Source organism: Carassius auratus, chromosome 50 (assembly GCF_003368295.1).
Source record: "Carassius auratus strain Wakin chromosome 50, ASM336829v1, whole genome shotgun sequence".
Taxonomy (NCBI): Eukaryota; Metazoa; Chordata; class Actinopteri; order Cypriniformes; family Cyprinidae; genus Carassius; species Carassius auratus.
Window position 1 is genome coordinate 13,839,538 of NC_039292.1, and position 19,822 is coordinate 13,859,359.

Consider the following 19,822-nt stretch of genomic DNA (forward strand, 5'->3'; position numbering starts at 1 on the left):
CAGCAAAGGGCAAGAAATACTATGACCGAGCGGTAAGAGGTGTCATTCTTCAACCAGGAGACCGGGTGTTGGTAAGAAACCTTTCGGAAAGAGGTGGCCCAGGAAAGTTACGTGCATACTGGGAAAAGGATGTACATCGTGTCCTAGAGCGTATCGGTGATAGCCCAGTATACAAGATACAATCCGAGACAGGTTCCAAGACCCTTCGAGTGCTTCATCGCAACCTCTTGCTCGCTGTCAATGATTTACCTTTGGAAGATCCCATTGCTGGAGCTAAGGATACAAGGAAAGAAAAACACAGGAAACAAGTGAGAAATCAGCTGGAGAATGAGTCAGACTCAGATGCCTCAGATGAGGAGGAACATACTTACCGGTATAACCTTCGTACGAACATACCTTGCTATAGATTTGTGACAGTTCCACCAACAGATAGTGAACTTGAAACTCAAACAACCCAAAACCATTCTTACCTCCGTCCAACGGCAACAGAATTTTATCCTGACGAAAGAGTTGATTCACCAAGGAACCAGGGTCAGGAGTTGGAACAAATTCTTGAGTCGCCATCTGTTCCTGGAAAAAATCAAAGGTCTGTGATGCTAGATGGGGAGAGGCGAAGGAATGAAGGAGAAACAATCAGAGTTGCAGAAAATGAAATGGAAAGGGGAACTACAGTGTTGGAGGAAGGAAATGTGAGAAGGACACAAAGAGTGGGAAAACCAAGAGAAATGTTCACATATGACACTCTGGGTGTTCCATCTTACCAACCCTGGAGATCAGAGGTACACTCACTACAACTCACACAACCATATATATCTCAAAATGGGACACATTACTTTCAGTATATGGCCACCAACCCTTGTTGTCATTGTTGTCATAAGGTGTACTGAAGTAGTGATTCAAAGAAGAGAATGAAAGCAAATAACACATTTTCAGAGGTTATTCAGATGTCAGGAGTCATCTAAAAAAAAAACGGGAGAGTGTAGTAGGTTGAAAAATATATATGTTAAAATTAAAGAGGAAAAAAACACCCCCCTTTAAAATTTTGTACTGTTCATAAATTATGCCTTCAACATTTGTTTATTGATGGGTAAAGTCATCGTTACATTCTTTGTTGTGGGTAAAGAAAATGTTGCTGTTATTATTGTTTCCTGTAGAGGGCGTTTAGCGCTGTTTAACTAAGGTACTGCACCGGATGCTTCAGAGTTAATTAAACTTTGCCAGAGCTTACAGCCAGTACTCCTGTCTCACAGCGTTTCATTTATCATTCTACAGGTGAGCAAAAACGATTCTTAAACTGGTCGAAACAGGTGTTAAAAACTGTGTTTCAAACATGTATATGTCGATTTTCGTTAAGACTGTTTTGAGAAAGACTGTTAGTTTTGTTCATATGCATGCAGTAGTAATGAGTCAAATATCAGATCACACACACAAGTGACAAATATCTGAATTTAAAGCGAAATGAGAGAAAATACTCATTTGGGAAGAGTTTAGGAATGTTCCTAAAGTGTTTTATATGTTGATTGTAATTGGATTATAAAGTTTAAGCAAGTTAAATGTACATTTGCTACTGGAGTTATCTCGAGCCAAAATGGCAGTGCATGTATTTGTGAACTAGAGGCAAAATGGCGTCTTGCATGTAAAACATGAGGTTACTGTGAAGCTAAATGTCAGATTCATTTATGTGACAGTGTGAAAATGGAATTAGTGTTCATGAGTATGTGAAAACATGTGAAAACAGTAGCAGGTTAATGTATTGTGATTGATTATAATGTGTTGCAGAACAACTCAATATAGACAGAAGTAATTTAGGAAAAAGTCTTTATTGAAAAGTTATTTTCTTTAATGGAATGTGTTACAAAGAAACAAGTAATTGTTCTGAAAAGTTAAATCTGTGAATGTTGTGAATACATTGAGAACTAAGAAAAATGAGAGAGTTAATTAAACTTTGCCAGAGCTTACAGCCAGTACTCCTGTCTCACAGCGTTTCATTTATCATTCTACAGAACCGGCAGAAGTGGTTAATTCACCTCACCCATTCAGGCTCCTCAGCCCTGACGTGGGTAACAGATGCCAGCTGAACATCACCTGCTGGACTGCTGTAGTTTGGTGGAGAAGGGATAATAGCGTGGGACTGTTTAATGGGAGTTGTTGTTTGGGCCCCTTACTTCCAGTGAAAGGAAAACTTAAAGCTACATTATACCAAGACAATTTAGACGATGCTATGCTTCCAGCTTCGTGGGAACCAGAGCTTGACTGTGACCCACTGCATGAAGCAAGGTCCATAAGGTCATGGCTGGATGAGTCTGGTGTGGAAAGAATTTGACTGGCTTACACAGAGCCCTGACCTCAACCCCAAAGAACTGAGAGAGTGGAGACTGTCAGCCAATCCATCTCGTCCAGCATTAGTGTCTGACCTCACAAATCTGGGTGAAAATATGACTTCAAAATTCTCAATGAATGGACAACAAATCCCACAGAAACGCTCCAAAATCTTGTGGAAACTTTCTCAGAACTGTAGAATTTGTTATAGCCGCATAGCTTAATAACAATAGCTTTAATGCATTTAGTATTTTATTTCAATTAATGAATAAAAATCTATTGAAACATGACATTTAAAACACTGATTCTGTTGCGTCCTTTATGTGGGAGTTATACAAATCTTCATAAAGTTCTCACTGACCAGTGTTTGTAAGTTTTCAGTGTTAACTAGAATATGGAAAAATTCAAAGGAAGCTTTATTTTCAGCTTTCAGTTTTGTAATGCTTGTTCAGTTCAGCAGAGTGGAAAAGACATGGAACATTATTCAAATTAACAGTAATATTTAACTCTAGTGACAGCTTGAGCAAGAGCTGACACCTCTCACATCAGTGCTCAGTTTGGTTCGAGAAGGACCAGCCAATTTAATGAGGTTGTAGAGTAGTTAATTGTTGAGAAAAGTTGCAGAAAACTCTTCAGAATCCATTAAATAACATGGCACGTCTTTCTTTCAAAACTGTATGTAAAGGCACAGCGCTTTTGTTCTTTGTCATTCTTCTGGTAAGATGCCTTCATTATTTTGCATATTTTACATTTATTTGTATTATGACTGATTTACAAACAGTTCACGCTTAAAACCACTTGTTGATGTGATCTGAACTGACGGTGTTACTCTTGTGTTTTTCAAGACTTGCTAAAAGGTTATATTTAGTCAGTTAATAGATGTTCAATTAAATATGTAGAAATTCTATATTTTGATTTATTTTATTAAACAAGGTGGCATTTGTTTTAAAGAAAGGAAGACAAAGAAAAAATTGAAAATTGTATAATGCAATGATGTTCATACGCATGTTCAGGCCAACAGAGGTACAAAGCAGAAATCATAGACTCAACCAAAGTTCAGACAGTTTACATGCTTATATTTACATGAATTCAGTGGTTTTCTAAACAGATAAATCCATTATTGGATGACTGTATTAGCTATGCTAATCAGTTCTTTATCATGTAAACTCAAATTAGTTAATTATGTTTAGATTTTAATTTACTAAATTGTTAAATTAGTTATCCATGTGTGTTATGTTATCCAAAACCGTGTTAACAATCAGGAGAGTGTGCACATTAACTTTATCAATAACTCCATAATAAAGAAAAGGTGGTAACCTGCGGCATTCATATAGTAAAATAAGTCTGAAGTTCACTGTAAAAACTACTAAATTGCTAATAGTTGAACATTGTACCATAGCTGCTTGATGAGCGAAAGTCCGGGGTTTCTTTTTCTCTGCGCCAATCCTACTTTCAGTGCATATACTGCTATAACCAGGCTTGTGTAGTGTATAAAAAAAAACAAGGGAAACGTGTACACACTTAATACCAGTAACCTAAAAGACAAAAGAGAAGATGGGCCCATAAAATTAAAAAAGAAAACAAATAAACACATGTTATAGTCCTCTAAGAAGCATATTCAATTCAAGAACCAAATATCCCCAGTCCGACACAGTTTGGGGCTTTGCCCGGTTAAGTCTGGCTGTTGAGTATTCTAAATTAGCCATTGATTGCACATTCAACAACCAGTGTTTCAGTAAATTTATCTCTGAATTAAACCAATATTCTAGAATAGTTTTTTTTCGCTGCTGTAAAGCCACAAAATAGCATTCTCCTATATGTTACTTTAAAATTCAAAATGGTGTCATCATTTAACAAACATAAACAAGGATCTGGAACTATGGTAGTCCTGAGTATTTTACCCATAATGTCACATACATGAATCCATAACGTGTTAACTTTCGCACATTCCCAAAACATATGCAAAACTGTCCCAACAGAAGAACTCGGACATAAAGTACAATTAGGGGTTGACAGTAAACCCATTCTATAACGTTTATTTGATATATAACGTATATTTGACCAAATCCTGTGCCAGTCTGGTTGAGAACCTGTTTTATTGAGCTCCCTGTCCCAAATCCCCTCAATGGGAAATGTTTTACTAAGTGAATTTATGAGTGCATTGTATATCTTGGTAACCCATCCCGAGCGCATGAAATTGTATTTTCTTATATATATTTCTTATACAGTACAGACCAAAAGTTTGGACACACCTTCTCATTCAAAGAGTTTTCTTTATTTTCATGACTATTGAAATTGTAGAGTCACACTGAAGGCATCAAAACTATGAATTAACACACGTGGAATTATACATTGAATTATATACATAACAAAAAAGTGTGAAACAACTGAAAATATGTCATATTGTAGGTTCTTCAAAGTAGCCACCTTTTGCTTTGATTACTGCTTTGCACACTCTTGGCATTCTCCTGATGAGCTTCAAGAGGTAGTCACCTGAAATGGTCTTCAACAGTCTTGAAGGAGTTCCCCGAGAGATGCTTAGCACTTGTTGAACCTTTTTCCTTCTGTCTGAGGTCCAGCTCACCCCTAAACCATCTCGATTGGGTTCAGGTCCGGTGACTGTGGAGGCCAGGTCATCTGGCGCAGCACCCCATCACTTTCCTTCTTGGTCAAATAGCCCTTGATGCCTTCAGTGTGACTCTACAATTTTCATAGTCATGAAAATAAAGAAAACTCTTTGAATGAGTGTCCAAACTTTTGGTCTGTACTGTATATATATCTTAAATATACTCAAAAAACAGAAAGAGAACATGTTTGATGTTACTAGATTATGATGGTTTTACATAAACAGGTAAATATTTAATTTGATACTAGGAAGAGTGTTTTAGAGGTTTTTTCCCTCTTTGAGTTTTTCTCAGTAGTTTAACAGGCTCTTTGTTTGTGACAAGGAAATTGCTTTGGTGATGTCATTACTCATATCAACACCAGTTTCTTAGTTGAAACACACCTTTGAAAAAGTGCAACTGTTACTTAATTTATCAATAAATAAGACTAAGTTTGTTACATGCACGTCTTGTCTGTCTGAAAGAAAGTCCTGAAGCAATCTGGAGGCTCAGGTTGATCTTTGCAGAAGTTGGTTGATGAAAAAGAACAAGTTTGAGTGAAAAGACTAGACCAAAGCCTGGCACAAGCTTAGGTTGGGTTCTAGAGGAATAGTTCTGAATGAATGAATTAATGAGGAAGCCATTTCATATAGCATTATGTGTCTGTTTTTAGAGATAATTGAGTAGGGAGGAAGATTCTCTCTACATACTTTTAGGTCAGTGATCCTCAAATCTGGCTCGCGAGATCCACTTTCCTGCGAAGTTTAGTTCTAACCCTAATCAAACACGCATGAGTTTGCTAATCAGTGTCTTAAGGATCATTAGAAAATCACAGGCAGGTGTGTTTAATTGGAGTCTGAGCTAAACTCTGCAGGAAAGTGGATCTTGCGAGCCAGATTTGAGGATCACTGTTTTAGGTTATAAAATGTATCTGATCTGGCTGAGGTGTCCTGGTTGTCATGATAACCAGGGGCCTGGGGTCATCCTGTTAATTTTAATTGGGTGAGAGGTCTGTGAATATATTTTTTTTTATATAATGAATAATTGATTTGTTAGAGCTAATGAACAATTGTGTGTCAAGCATAGAATGAACAGGTTAGAAGTGAATGGTCGGCCACCAGGTCAGAGTAGTGAATGGTAGACTGGACGCCGGAGTACTGGTGTGATGATGGCTTTATCCTGGTTAGTGATTGCTTGTTGCAGGTGATCAGTACTCAGCGATTGGGATCGGCCTGATTAGGATCAGGTGCAGGTGATGATTAGAGTGGCTGTAACTGTGCGTTCTTGACAAATGGCACACGTAAATTCACGGAAGATATATGAGGTAAATGTTGATTTTTGTGCGTGGATCGGCTCTGACTTGTTTGTTTTAGCAACTACTGTACCGTGGGTGCAACTGTCATGGGTGAAAGTACGGACGGAAACAGCGAGGGTAGGATGTGTCAAGGAAAAGGAAAAATAGGAGTAATAGCTCTGGAAGTTCAAGTTTAGGGCGTGAGTGACGTGAGCAAAAAAAGAAAAAGGCTGCAAAGTCAAGCGTGAGGAGGGAGGATGAAGAAACGGAATGGAAAGTAATGGTAACATTTAAAAGAGAAGGGGTTTATTTTCATCCATTAAAGTTGACAAAAGCTATTGAAATAGAAATGGGAAAAATTAAGTTTGCCCAATACTTCAGTAACAGGAGGTTACTGATTTTTACTAAAGATAAGCCACAAAGAGAGAATCAGTGTTCTTATACCAGGAAATACAGCTAAGCTTAAAGGCGTTATTTATGCATGAATTTTTGCATGAATACAGTAAATGTTTTCCTGTTAAAAAGCTTAAGGAAACCAAACTAGCTAGATCTAAAGATACTTGTGTAGCAAGTAACACAAACCTGTCTGTGGGAAGATGGTCAGTTGAGATCCCATCTCATACAGAAAATCAAAAGAAAACCGATATAATCACGTTGCAAAATTATTAACGATGTTACACAAGTTATGGATAAATCAACTTTATGACTTTCATCTGTAAGATTGTGAATGTGGTAATGCAGCAACAAAGAAAAAGTGACAGAATTAAGACAATAGTACAGGCAGGATTTGGTTGGAATATTAATACAGTAATGAAAGAATATGATTTAAAGAGATTTGAGTATGGCCCAAATATGGTACGGAGTAATGTTCCTCCATGGATATTTCCTGTTCCCAATGTAGACTTTAAAATTTTATAGCTAAAGAAAGACTAGACTGAAAGGTATGCTGATAATATTGGATATTTGGTTCAAGAATATGATAAGCAGAGCTACTATCAGTATATACCAATATTCACAGATGGATCTAAAGATTCAAGGAATGATCATGTACAGTAGGAGTGTACATACGAGAGTTTGGTGTAACAATATGCAAAATAATTAATGACAATTTATCCGTATTTACAGCTGAAGTAGTACCCATAATTTTAGGATTGCAATGGGTAGAAGTAAGACCTCAAAGAGTTATTATCTGTTCAGACTCTGTTGCTGCACTTAATAGTTTGAATTCAACTGAAACAAAAAGAGAGGATTTAGATAAAGAGATATCCACGATAATGGTAAAGGAACACTCCGACTTTTTGGGACTTTAGCTTATTCACAGTATCCCCCAGAGTTAGATAAGTCCATACATACCTTTTTCATTTCTGTGCATTCCGTAAGTGTTATTCGACGCACCCACCACTAGCCTAGCTTAGCACAAAGACTGGATGTAAATGAACATGCCAACCAATGCCGGCAGAACCGAGTGCCTTTGTTGTAATGAATGGGACCGGGTATTGCCATCAATGTCAAGGCTTGATGACAATCAAAATATTTGCGTCACTGCCACGGAAGATTTCTCTGCCCTAATACACCCGGCAGTTGTCGCTTTTTTTCCCATTGTGACAAGATCAACTGGAAGAAACGCCCCATGCCGAGTGGACCTAATGGTCAGCTGTCCACCAAGTAAGTGATTTTGTTATAATGATCATGAGCAGTGTGTTCATGACAACACAATAATAACAATAAAGGGGATACATGGAGCCCCTATTCACGTAATAGTCACTACTAAGGTTATATTACATTAGCATGGCACTGTTACAGTATGGCTAATGTTAGTCATCTCAAAACATGACGGAACACTTACTGCAGCAACAGGTGATCCTGTTTTTGTCCTGTCTTTATTATCGGTGGGATGGCTGTATCCTTTAGCACGCGTTTCATGGTCCGTGTGGCAACTTGCATTTTTTCAAAATAGTCGTCTACAGTAAAACGGAATACTTCGTGATGGTGTTTTCAGGTGTGTTTGGAACTATACCCAGAACCTTTAAATATAGAGAGAATTGGAATTAATCTTCAGTTTTGTTGGGTTCCAGCTCATACTGGTGTGGAGGGCAATGAGATTGCAGATTTGACTGCAAATAATGCACTGAAACTAAAGGACGGGGAAATAATGAAAGTCCCATTTTAAAGGTGAGGCCAAATCGTTAATTAAAACAAAAATGAGAGAATCATGGCAGAAAAAGTCGGACATACAGGTCAGCTGGTCAGATAATTAGAATATCATCAAAAAGTTGATTTCACTAACTCCATTCAAAAAGTGAGACTTGTATATTATAGTCATTCATTACACACAGACTGATATATATGAAATGTTTATTTCTTTTATTTTTGATGTTTATAACTGACAACTAAGGAAAATACCAAATTAAGTATCTCAAAAAATTTAAATATTGTAAAGGTTCAATATTGAAGACACCTGGTGCCACACTCTAATCAGCTGTAAAGGAAACAGGTCAATTTAGCTCAAAGGGAATCATTTAAGATTTTAAAGGGAATTTGAACAGAATCACTGTTTCACGGCTGATCACTGAGACGCCCTGCGATTCACTGAACGAACCGTTTAACATCAAATCTGCACTGGATGTTAATATCCAAAGTATAGTGAAAACACTCAATTAGCACAGTAACAAGATCGTCAGTGTAAGACATTAACTTGTAAGCACAAAACACAAGATACTTCTCTTTTCAATATGAATAAGGCTTTATTAAATAAATTTAAGACATATAAACTAATCTAACACACAAACGCACACATTCACACAAGTTGCAGGAAGATCGAAAGTTAGGGAAAGATGAGTTTAAGAGAATGGAAATGTGGAATCCCAAATTTACAGCAATACGTTAAATTGCATAGACATGAACAACCATCAATCACGTAATTAGCCCTCGCATTGAGTTCCTCAATGAGGTTAAAATTATATTAGATACACCAGTAAAGGTCACAGTCTGGAGGTAAAGTTACTTGCATCTCCTGTGAAAAGGGAGTCCCCTTTGTTGTCATTGAAAGGGGTATCCCGATGTTGCTGATTGGCTGGAAGTTCAGTAGTTGCTGAAGTGACGTCTTTGGAAGCCCGTGGTTGGGCGTTGGCTGAAACGCGGAGTTGTGAGGCTGGTTGAAAATGAACGGGCAGTCGAGGTCAGACGTCAGAGACCGGTGTTACAAAACTTAACTCGGAACACAAAACTCTCAAACGGAAAAAAAAAAGAATTAAAGTTTGACGAGACTAGGTGGTGCTTCTTCTCATCATGGCTAAGTAGCAACAGGCAAGCCGAAGCACGCTGGAACCGCGCTCAAAGAACAGTGATGACTAACAGCATGGCTAAAAGCTAAGAAGCAAAGCTACAAGCTAAAAGCTAAAAGCATACTAAAAGCAGGCATGACTAATAGCAGAAGCAAAGCTAAAGACTAAAAGCAAGATTTTATGGTGTCCTAAGTATTTAAACTGGCCTGTTGGCCACACCTCAAATGTTGTCTTGACCAATCAGATATTGTCTTGGCTCGGGGGTATCATACATCATATGTTATCTTACCAAGCATGTGGTCCGAATTTTCCTGCTCTTGTAGGGTCTAATTTTGGACATGATTCCTATAACAAGAATATGATACATTTGACAAATAACTGATGGTCAGGACTATTTCAAGCAAGCGGATTTGATTACATAGATACTAGACATGAATATGCATCCTTAAGCTATCCCATAGCTTTTAAAAGACATAAACAATAAGTGATTATAACATGATAGTCAAATGTGTGGGTTACATATAAATAAATATGGAGTGAAGCGATGGACTGATATTCATTTATAAGTCTTTTTGAGTTCATTTTGGTCCATATATATGTAGAAAAGACAGTTTCTTTGCCATTCTCTTGACAAAGATTTCTGTGGAGACCAGGGGATCAAAGTCCCCCCTCCCCCCTAGGAATTTCAGTCTGGTTCTGCTAGGTGGGGGAAGTGTTTAAGGGTTTTGTGTAGTACTCCCACGGGTTTACATTTGATGTCCAGCATTGCATTTTAATTATGAACAACAAATTTGACAATCTCTTCTCCGAATTGAAATTGTCAATAATTGTTCTAGTGGTGTTAATGTTGAAAGTGTTGGTTGGTTGGTTATCTTGCTTGGGACTTGTGGCACTAGAACTGATTTATGACTTCCTGTTGCCTTACTGAGGAATTTGGCTCATGTTTCAACCACAGTCCTGATCGACTCTTTAATTTGTCTGATTTGGGTCACATAGGCTACACAGCTAATTAACTCAAAACACATGCAAAGCCTTTAAATGGTCTCTTAGTCTATTTCTGTAGACTATACAATCATGGGGAAGACTGCTGACTTGACAGTTGTCCAAAAGACGACAATTGACACCTTGCACAAGGAGGGCAAGACACATAGATTATTGCAATAGAGGCTGGCTGTTCACAGTGTTCTGTGTCCAAGCACATTAATAGAGAGGTGAAGGGAAGGAAAACATGTAGTAGGAAAAAAAAAGTGTACAAGCAATAAAGATAACCACACCCTGGAGAGGATTGTGAAACAAAACCCATTCAAAAATGTGGGGGAGATTCACAAAGAGTGGACTGCAGCTTGAGTCAGTGCTTCAAGAACCACTACGTACAGACATATGCAAGAAATGGGTTCCAGCTGTCGCATTCCTTGCAACAGCTTGTCATTCACTATTGAACAACAGACAGCGTCAGAAGCGTCTCTCTTCAAAAATGACTGGACTGCTGCTAAGTGTTTCAAAATTATGTTCTCTAATGAAAGTAAATTTTGCATTTACTTCTAATGGTCTAATGTAAAGTTTCCACAGTCAGTGATGGTTTGCGGTGCCATGTCATCTGCTGGTGTTGGTCCACTGTGTTTTCTGAGGTCCAAGGTAATCGCAGCCATATACCAGGAAGTTTTAGAGCACTTCATGCTTCCTGCTACTGACAAACTTTATGGAGATGTAGATTTCATTTTACAACAAGACTTGGCACCTGCACATAGTGCCAAATCTACCAGTACCTGGTTTAAGGACCATGGTATCCCTGTTCTTAATTGGACAGCCAACTCACCTGGCCTTAACCCCATAGAAAATCGATGGGGTATTGTGAAGAGGAAGATGTGATATGTCAGACCCAACAATGCAGAAGAGCTGAAGGCCACTATCAGAGCGACCTGGGCTCTCATAACACCTGAGCAGTGCCACAGACTGATCGATTCCATGCCATGCCGCATTGCTGCAGTAATTCAGGCAAAAGGAGCCCCAACTAAGTATTGAGTGCTGTACAGGCTCATACTTTTCATGTTCATACTTTTTAGTTGGCCAGGATTTCTAAAAACCCTTTCTTTGTATTGGTCTTAAGTTATATTAAAATCTTCTGAGATACTGAATTTGGGATTTTCCTTAGTTGTCAGTTATATTCATAAAAATTAAAGTGATAAACATTTGAAATATATCAGTCTGTGTGTAATGAATGAATATAAGATACAAGTTTCACTTTTTGAATGGAATTAGTGAAATTAACTTTTTTATGATATTCTAATTATGTGACCAGCACCTGTAGATAGCAAAGGGCAATATTATTATAATATACATAAATCGATTAATGTCAAGGTTTTTAAAGGGAAATGCAGAAGAGAAGAAGTCTTTTATCAAGATTAAGACTTGGACATACTGGTTTAAATCAACCCTGTATTTAATGGGAAAATGCTTATCAGATAGTTGTGATGTCTGTAATGTTCGCATTACAAGTGAGCTGTTTTGCTGAGTTTCACGATTGCAAATACAGTGCCCTCCATAAGTATTGTAACCGTAAAGACAAAATTACTTTCTCTGCTGTGGAGTCAAGACATTTGCAAATATGATTAAAAGATGAAAATGTGACAAAACTACAGAATGTCACATTTCATTATTCGGTGTTTCAACACATACATGTTTTACTGAATAGAAATTGTCTCAGAAAAATGGTTGCAGGAAACTTATTTTGCATGATGTCTTTTTCAGATTTGAAACTCACAAGACTGTGAATTTCAATCCATGAGTTTTCTGGATTGCTCCAGGCCTGATTTTATGTGTTTTTATGTGAAATATAAAACTAACAAAAGGAAAAAAGGTTTGGTACAATTTTTTTCAAGGCAATTCAGTGTTTATAACTTTTTATCTTTACGAGCATTATCAACTCTGGATAATGGACAGCAAAGCCCAAATTGAAGTCTGGAACTCTTGCAATTTTAAGTAGGTCATTTTCAGCTGTGAGTCTCAAAATGGGGGGTGCAGGTTAACGGGTTAAAGGATTTATTTGAGAGGTAAGACTTGAACATCTGAGATGCCCTTTGCCATGGGTTGACAGGACAGATCCAGCAAGATAATTATTGAAGATTTGGAAGCCACTCTTGACATCTTAGCGCTTCAGCAACCGAGAACAGGGCAGTCTGTGAAATCTGAATTTAATTGTTAATAAGGCCAAGGAAAGGGATTTTTATCTTTTAAAAATCTATTAATTATGCACTTTATTTCTCTCCTCAGGGGTTGAATGCAGAAACTACTATAGGTCAGTACTAACATTTATAATCAAATCCTGAATATCAATCATTAAAATGGTAATGTCCTGTAATATGTTATACTTTTAATAATATATTGTAATACAAAATGTACTCTGTTACGAACGTAACCTCGGTTCCCTGAAATATTAAATGAGTACTGCATATGGGGAAAGCTCCTTTTTTCCTCAATACAGAAGCCTTGTTTTCAATAACACCGTGCAACTGCATTGTCATTGGCTTAATCTGTTAAACTTTTTTAAACCAATGACAGTGCTGCGTAGCTGAGCGAGCCTGTGGTGATGCAGCGCGCCAAAGCCCACCAAAATGGGTGGGGTGAATGGCTATATAAGCAGGCAAATCGGCAGAGGAAATCAGGTTATACAACTGAAGCAACAACTCTGTCAGCAATCGTGGCACGGCATATAATGCAGTACTTATTCCGTATCTCAGGGAACCGAGGTTACGTTCGTAACAGAGTACGTTCCCTTTCGATACTTCACTCATACTGTGTGTGGGGAACTAATTCAACCGCGCCGTGCCACGGTAGGGAAAAACAAGAATTATCTTGGAAACCTTGGGGTCCAGGGGACAAGTGACAGGGCCGGAGGTGTCGAACCCTTTACGCTACACTGCTAAAAGGGAGCTAGCTCCCTGGAGGTGGCATGATAGATGGAGGCCAATGTTATCATACTAAAAGGACCTGAGCATGCAAGGTCAGGATGTCCAGGTTATAGAATCTGACAAAAGTAGATGGCGAGGATCAGCCGGCCGCCTCACAGATGTCCTTGATAGAGACACCACTAGACCATGCCCATGAAGAGGCCATCCCTCTAGTGGAGTGGGCTCGTACTCCTATGGGGCACTCAAGGCCCATAGAGGAGTAACACAGAGCGATAGCGTCGACTATCCATGCGAAAGGCGCTGCTTTGAGACCAAAGACCCCTTGGTGCGGCCACCAAGGCAGACAAAAAGCTCGTCAAATTGCTGGAATGGCTATGACCGCTCAATGTATATGTATTTCCTATATTGGTAAGCCACGCCCTCGAACTTCCATCTCATGAGGGAGAGGTTCAGGAGCCTGAGGTTTAAGATGGGGCTGATCCGCCAAATCCGTGGTGCTGTGGAGGTCGCGAAAGGCAAGTGCGTCAGAGCTAGACTGATGCAGGGAATGGATAATCTTTGCTTGGAACACTTGAAGAATGGCCATGGTGTGCAAGGCTGAAGCAGCTTGGTCCACAGAAGTATAGTCTCTGCCAGCCATAGCGAAGGTAGTCCTGCAGGGCTTCGAGGGAAGGGCGCGCTTGCTTTTCCACCCCACAGCTGCGGGGCGGGGCGGGGGGGTTGGGGGGCAGAGGTGAGCAGCCACAGCCTCGTCCAGGGGCGGCATTTGCTCATAGCCCTTCTCCTGAAAGCCATCCACTGCAGTGAGAGCTGCAGAGGAGGTAGTGCGTAAACGGGCAGAGAAGGGCCCTGCCACGACTTAGTCAGCTCATCGTGAACTTCAGGGAAGAACAGGGCAGAGCACTGGTGGGGAGCCTGGTGGCATCCCGGCAGGTACCACTCGTCCAGTCTGCTGCACGTTGGCTCTTCAGAGGGAGTCCACTCTAAATCAAGTTCCTTGACTGCTTTAGAGAGGATGCGTAAAAGCTTGGCATCCATCCCAGCTCTGGTGTCCACAATCTCAAGTGACGGCATGTGGGTGGGGTCAGAATCGCTGGCCCACTCCTCAGTTTCAGAAGCTGTGAGTGATATTGATCCGGCAAGACAATTCTCTGGGCTTGAGAAGAGGACGGGGGACGGCTCTCTCATCGGAGAGGGTAAAGCATGCGGGTGCTCGGCCGGTGTGAGCTCAACCAAATCCAGGTGCTGAATCCCTCTACCACGCTGTCTTTTCCTGGCAGGCTTGCGGGAAGGAGCAGGACCGCTTTCATTAAAGAAAGCAATCCCTAAGTGCAGAGAGGCGAGACTCATGCTTTCACAACAGCAGCATGAAGTCTGAGTAAGTGCTGCTTCAGCGTGGGGTTTTCCCAGGCAAAAGACGCACTCACTGTGGCTGTCATCTTCATGCAGAGGGGCTCTGCATGTGCCACAGCTGTGGTCGCGGCATTTGCACAGATGCCACCGCCATGAAAACAGCATTAGAAATGCTATTTTAGAGTGGTGAAAACCACTGGAAATTGCTCTTTTAGAATAGCCAGATGGCGGCAGGAAATCCACTGAAAAGCGGTCAGAAGCTGCAAGTGGGACGGCTCAGGAACTGTGCTAGAGAGCAGCTGTCCATAACTGCGCCGGTGCTGCAGGCGATCGGTGATATCAGCTGGTCCTCTGCAGTGCCTCTTTGATGGCGAGAGCTCGTTCCATGCAAAGGCGTTCAGTGGGGATCCAGCGAAGTGAAGTCATCGCTGAAGGAGTAATGCACAGACACTATTTAAACTGACCAGAGAGGATATCACTGAATTCAATGATGAACTGTCTTTAACTGTCATTTTGCATTATTGACATGCTGTTTTCCTAATGAATGTTGTTCAGTTGCTTTGACGGAAAGTATTTTGTTTAAAGTGCTATATAAATAAAGGTCACTTGACTTGATTTCCTCTGGCGATTTGCCTGCTTATATACCCATTCGCCCCACCCATTTTGGTGGGCTTTGGCACGCTGCATTGCCACAGGCTCGCGCAGCTACGCAGCACTGTCATTGGTTTAAAAAAATTTAACAGATTAAACCAATGGTTTGATTTTTGCATGCAAAAAAAAATCTGGATTACAATATTTATTAATAGAATTAATACAATTGTTAATACAATTGTCATATCTTCTTCTATTAATAAATATTGTAATCCAGATTGTTTTGCATGCAAAAATCAAAGCAGTCCAGCAGCTCTTTGTGGCGGCCTCCGAAGCATACACATAGCAAATCTGTTGTTTGAAAAGACCAGAGTGCTCAATGTACATTCTAAGAGCCCTAACCCTGCTCATCGTCTGCAGTAAGGAGTGCTAGAAGGGTAATCACCTGAGCTCTAAACAGTGTTGAAAGTAACTTCGGTACATTGACCGATGCTAGTGTGGTGCATGAGAGAACACACAGGGACAAAGATGATAACAATATGCATTCTTTAATACACAGAGGGGTAATCCACAGAGAGAAAGTAGAGCCACATATACATAATAGACATAAAACTGGACGAAGACTAGAACTAAGGAGTGAGATTAAACAGGCAGACTGATGACACACAGGTGATGGGAATTTAATGAGTGCTAATGAATCATTGAACTAAACTAGGGCACAGAAAGACTAAACCGACCATATGATGACACAGAGTGAAAAAAAAAAAAAAGTTCAGATCTGTTATAGTTCACACCCTCCGGTAAGGAGCGACTACATGCCATAGAAGCACCAAGAGTGGAGCGCTGGTGGGGGTTTTGGAGGGGGACAAGGAGCAGGAGGAGGGCTGGCAGAAGGCTGTTTCAGAGGTGACCGGATGAGGACAAATGACAGAGTCCAAGTGGTGATGAAGGAGGGAGGAGCCACGGAGGAGATATGAGGATCCATGGATCAACAGATGCAGGGAGAAGCCACAGAGAAGACTAGAGGATCCATGGAGGAACAGACGGAGAGAGGAGCCAGGGTGATGATGGAAGGGGACTGGAGCAGGAGGAGCACCCAGGTGGGACCCAGGCCACAGCCATGATGGTGGCCCACGGTGGAGCCGATAGAGGGAGGAGCCATGATGGAGAAGGGGCTGTCAACTCCATAGGCTGACCGGTGGAGGCAGAGCAGGTGGCGGAGGAGCCTGAGGTAGAGACGGAGAGCCGACATCATGTTCCAAGCAGACAGATAGTTCAGGGCTGACAGAGAGTTAATTTGAAGACTAGAAAAGAGGGGGGATGTCTGCATTATCATCCATAGTGTCCACATTATATAGAGAGTGCTGCTCACCCTCAGCCAGGGTGTAATGGGCGGAGCTTACCTCTGTGCTCTCACTGTTCATGGTCCTCTCCACCGTGCAAGCTCTGTTGCCGGCTCCCGCACCTCGTCTGACTTTGCATCCTCTGGCTCCGTGGCGATCCTCAGCTCTGTCGCAGTCCATGGCAATGGCTCATTGGTCATGGTGAGCTCTGGCTCTCTGTCAGTGCTGGGCTCAGGCTTTGGCTCCACTCAGTGAGGAGATGGTGAGCTAGGTGCTGGGTCTGGAGTGGTACTAGTGAGATGCTTACTTGACAAAGGTTCTTCTATTAAGAATACTTGTGAATTTCATTGCATGCATAATTTTTTAAGTATTTCAACAAAATTTCACTTACAGTACTTTTTTTTCATAAATCAATATGTCCCAGCAGCTCCTGCCACTACAAGCTCTCCTTCAGCTGAGCTTCAAACATCAGCTTCTCAAAGTGAGTATTTTTAAACTATTGTATGATAAAAATAGAAGGAAATGATGATTCAGTTTAATATTAATGTGATTTGTTGTACTGATTTAATGTGTATTTAGTTTTGATGCCATCTCAGGTTTACTTAGAGCAAAAAACAGCACAGCTGCATCCAGAACCCAGAACTCTGGAATATTTGCCAGCATTATATGGAAACCGTATGATTCCAATGGCTATTTATGGTGCAAGAATTACTTATCCCTTGCTTTTCTGTTGTAAGCAGGACTAAATGTAATTTAGAATCTCACAGTAACTGAGATTTCCACATCATGTGTGCTTCTGAAATGGGATGAACCACTTAAAATGGCATTGTCATTTAACCCCTTACTTGTCACCCCCCATTTTCAGCATGGAGACACAAATGACACCCAAAATTAAAAGGTTGCTGCTTATGAATCTTTTTTGCTAGATACCAGAGGTGTCAAGTAACGTAGTAAAAATACTTTGTTACCTTACTTGTGTAGAAATTTTGGGTATATATGCTTTACTGGAGTAATTCTTTTTCAGCCAACTTTTTACTTCTAATCCTTACATTTTCACACAATTATCTGAACTTTCTACTGCTTACATTTTAAAAATAGGTTCGTTACTGCTTCATTTCGGCTTGTTTTCATTCCGGCTTGTCATCATTCCAAAAAAAAAAAAAAAACGTTATTATTTCTCAACTACTGGCTCATTTATCAAATGGGTGCCCTCTCTTCTTCCTCCGCAAGTTAAGCTACTGTAGGTAGTTCGATAGTGAGACGTTTGAATAAATTAGCGTTTGCGATTGACAATGTTGTGATAAGTAGGCTACACCAACTTTGTAACTCGTCCCCCCCCCCCCCCAACACTGGACATAGCAGATGTAATGTAACGTATACAGGAAGGTATCAATCAAAAAGGTATCTGTTACAAACACGCCAGGTTCCACCTCCACACAATCACAGCTCACACCCTCACCTGAGTATTAGATCACCCCCACCTGTTCCTCATCACCCACTCATCAGCGCTACACCATAAAAGCCACACACACGCACTCAGTCTTTGTCCGGTCACGTTCGCGACAAGATCATTCCTGTATGCTTACTATAAGGACTAACTCCTCTTCTACTCTCTCTAGAGATTCTCTCCGAAGGACCCAGTTTCCCCAAAAGTGCGTGTGTGTGGTTCACCGTTCCCTCCAAAAAGTCACAGCCTTACCTGCACGGATCCAAGACTCCCATTCACTCCTCACTACCTGCTCCTCTGCTTGTGTCTTTGTTAAATAAACATCTTCATCTGTTACTCCTCAGCTTCCTGAGTGATCTCTAACAGATGACTGGACCAGCACCGACAGGCACAAGCATGAGCCTCACGGACCCCTTTCAAGACCTGGATGATGCACTATGTCGAACACTCATGGCAGCCCCAGCAGCAGGGGAATCCCAGCCGCCTCAATCCATGTGCCGCCTTCAGGAAACTCAACCCGGTGGAGGTAAACTATGACATCGGGAATCGGGAACTGCTAACCATTAAACTTGCCCTGGAGGAATGGAGACATTGGCTAGAGGGAGCCAAACGCCCATTTCAAGTTCTCACTGACCACAAGAACCTGGAATACCTTAGAGCAGCCAAGAGACTCAACCCCAGACAGGACCGCTGGGCGTTATTCTTCATCCGCTTCCAGTTTACCTTCTCTTACCGCCCAGGGGTAAAGGACGTGAAGGTCGATGCTCTGTCCAGATGTTACGCTCCCGAGGAAAGATCGGAAAATCCAGAACCCATCATCCAGGACGATATCATAGTCACTCCTATCACCTGGTCAGATGAGACTCTTCCTCCTGCCAAACCTCCTAATGACACCCCGCCGGGTTGCCCACCAGGACACCTGTACATCCCCAGGACACGGCGCACTCCACTCATCCACTCCACACATACATCACTTGGCACTGGTCACCCGGGGGTCAATGAAACCCTCTTGTTGCTACAGGAATGCTTCTGGTGGCCCAACATGGCCTCGGATGTCAGAAGGTACGTGAGTGGATGTACCAGCTGCGCCATGTCCAAGAGTCCTCGCCACCTACCATCTGGCAAACTCCTTCCTCTGCCCATTCTAAATCGCCCGTGGTCACACCTAGGGGTGGATTTCATAATGGACTTTCCACCCTCTGACAATAACACATGCATATTGGTAATAGTGGATAGATTTTCTAAAGCCTGTCGTCTTCTTCCTCTAAAGGGCCTACCTACTGCCATGGAAACGGCGGAATTGATGTTCAACCATGTCTTCAGGTACTTCGGTATCCCAGAAGATATCGTGTCGGATCGAGGCCCCCAGTTCATATCCCGGGTATGGAGAGCATTCCATTCCCTCCTAGGTGTGGCCATCAGCCTGTCCTCCAGCTATCACCCCCAGTCAATCGGGCAGACGGAGAGGAAGGTCCAGGAGAACGGACGCTTCCTCCGTACCTTCTGCCACAGCCACCAGAACTCCTGGAACCAATTCCTGGGGTGGGCTGAGCACGCACAAAACTCCCTCTGTCAACCCACCACCGGACTCACCCCTTTCCAGTGCGTACTCGGCTACCAACCACCTCTGTTCCCCTGGTCAGGAGAGCCCTCGGATGTCCCCGCCGTCGACTACTGGTT

The 19,822-nt window shown here is 41.4% G+C and overlaps 1 protein-coding gene across 4 annotated transcripts in view; it reads left to right on the plus strand.

The window, feature by feature from the left end:
• Positions 1-2,835: 2,835 nt before the first annotated feature.
• The window catches only part of LOC113067096 (tenascin-X), a 96,866-nt gene continuing 79,879 nt past the window's right edge, over positions 2,836-19,822 (plus strand). For 2 of the 4 annotated variants that reach the window (XM_026239352.1, XM_026239353.1), the window contains exons 1-3: positions 2,836-3,036; positions 12,771-12,795; positions 17,123-17,176. In XM_026239352.1, the coding sequence (XP_026095137.1) occupies positions 2,971-3,036; positions 12,771-12,795; positions 17,123-17,176 (145 nt within the window). In that variant the 5' untranslated portion in view covers positions 2,836-2,970. The remainder of the gene's footprint in view (positions 3,037-12,770; positions 12,796-17,122; positions 17,177-19,822) is intronic. The other 2 variants (XM_026239350.1, XM_026239351.1) reach the window with 1 other exon arrangement.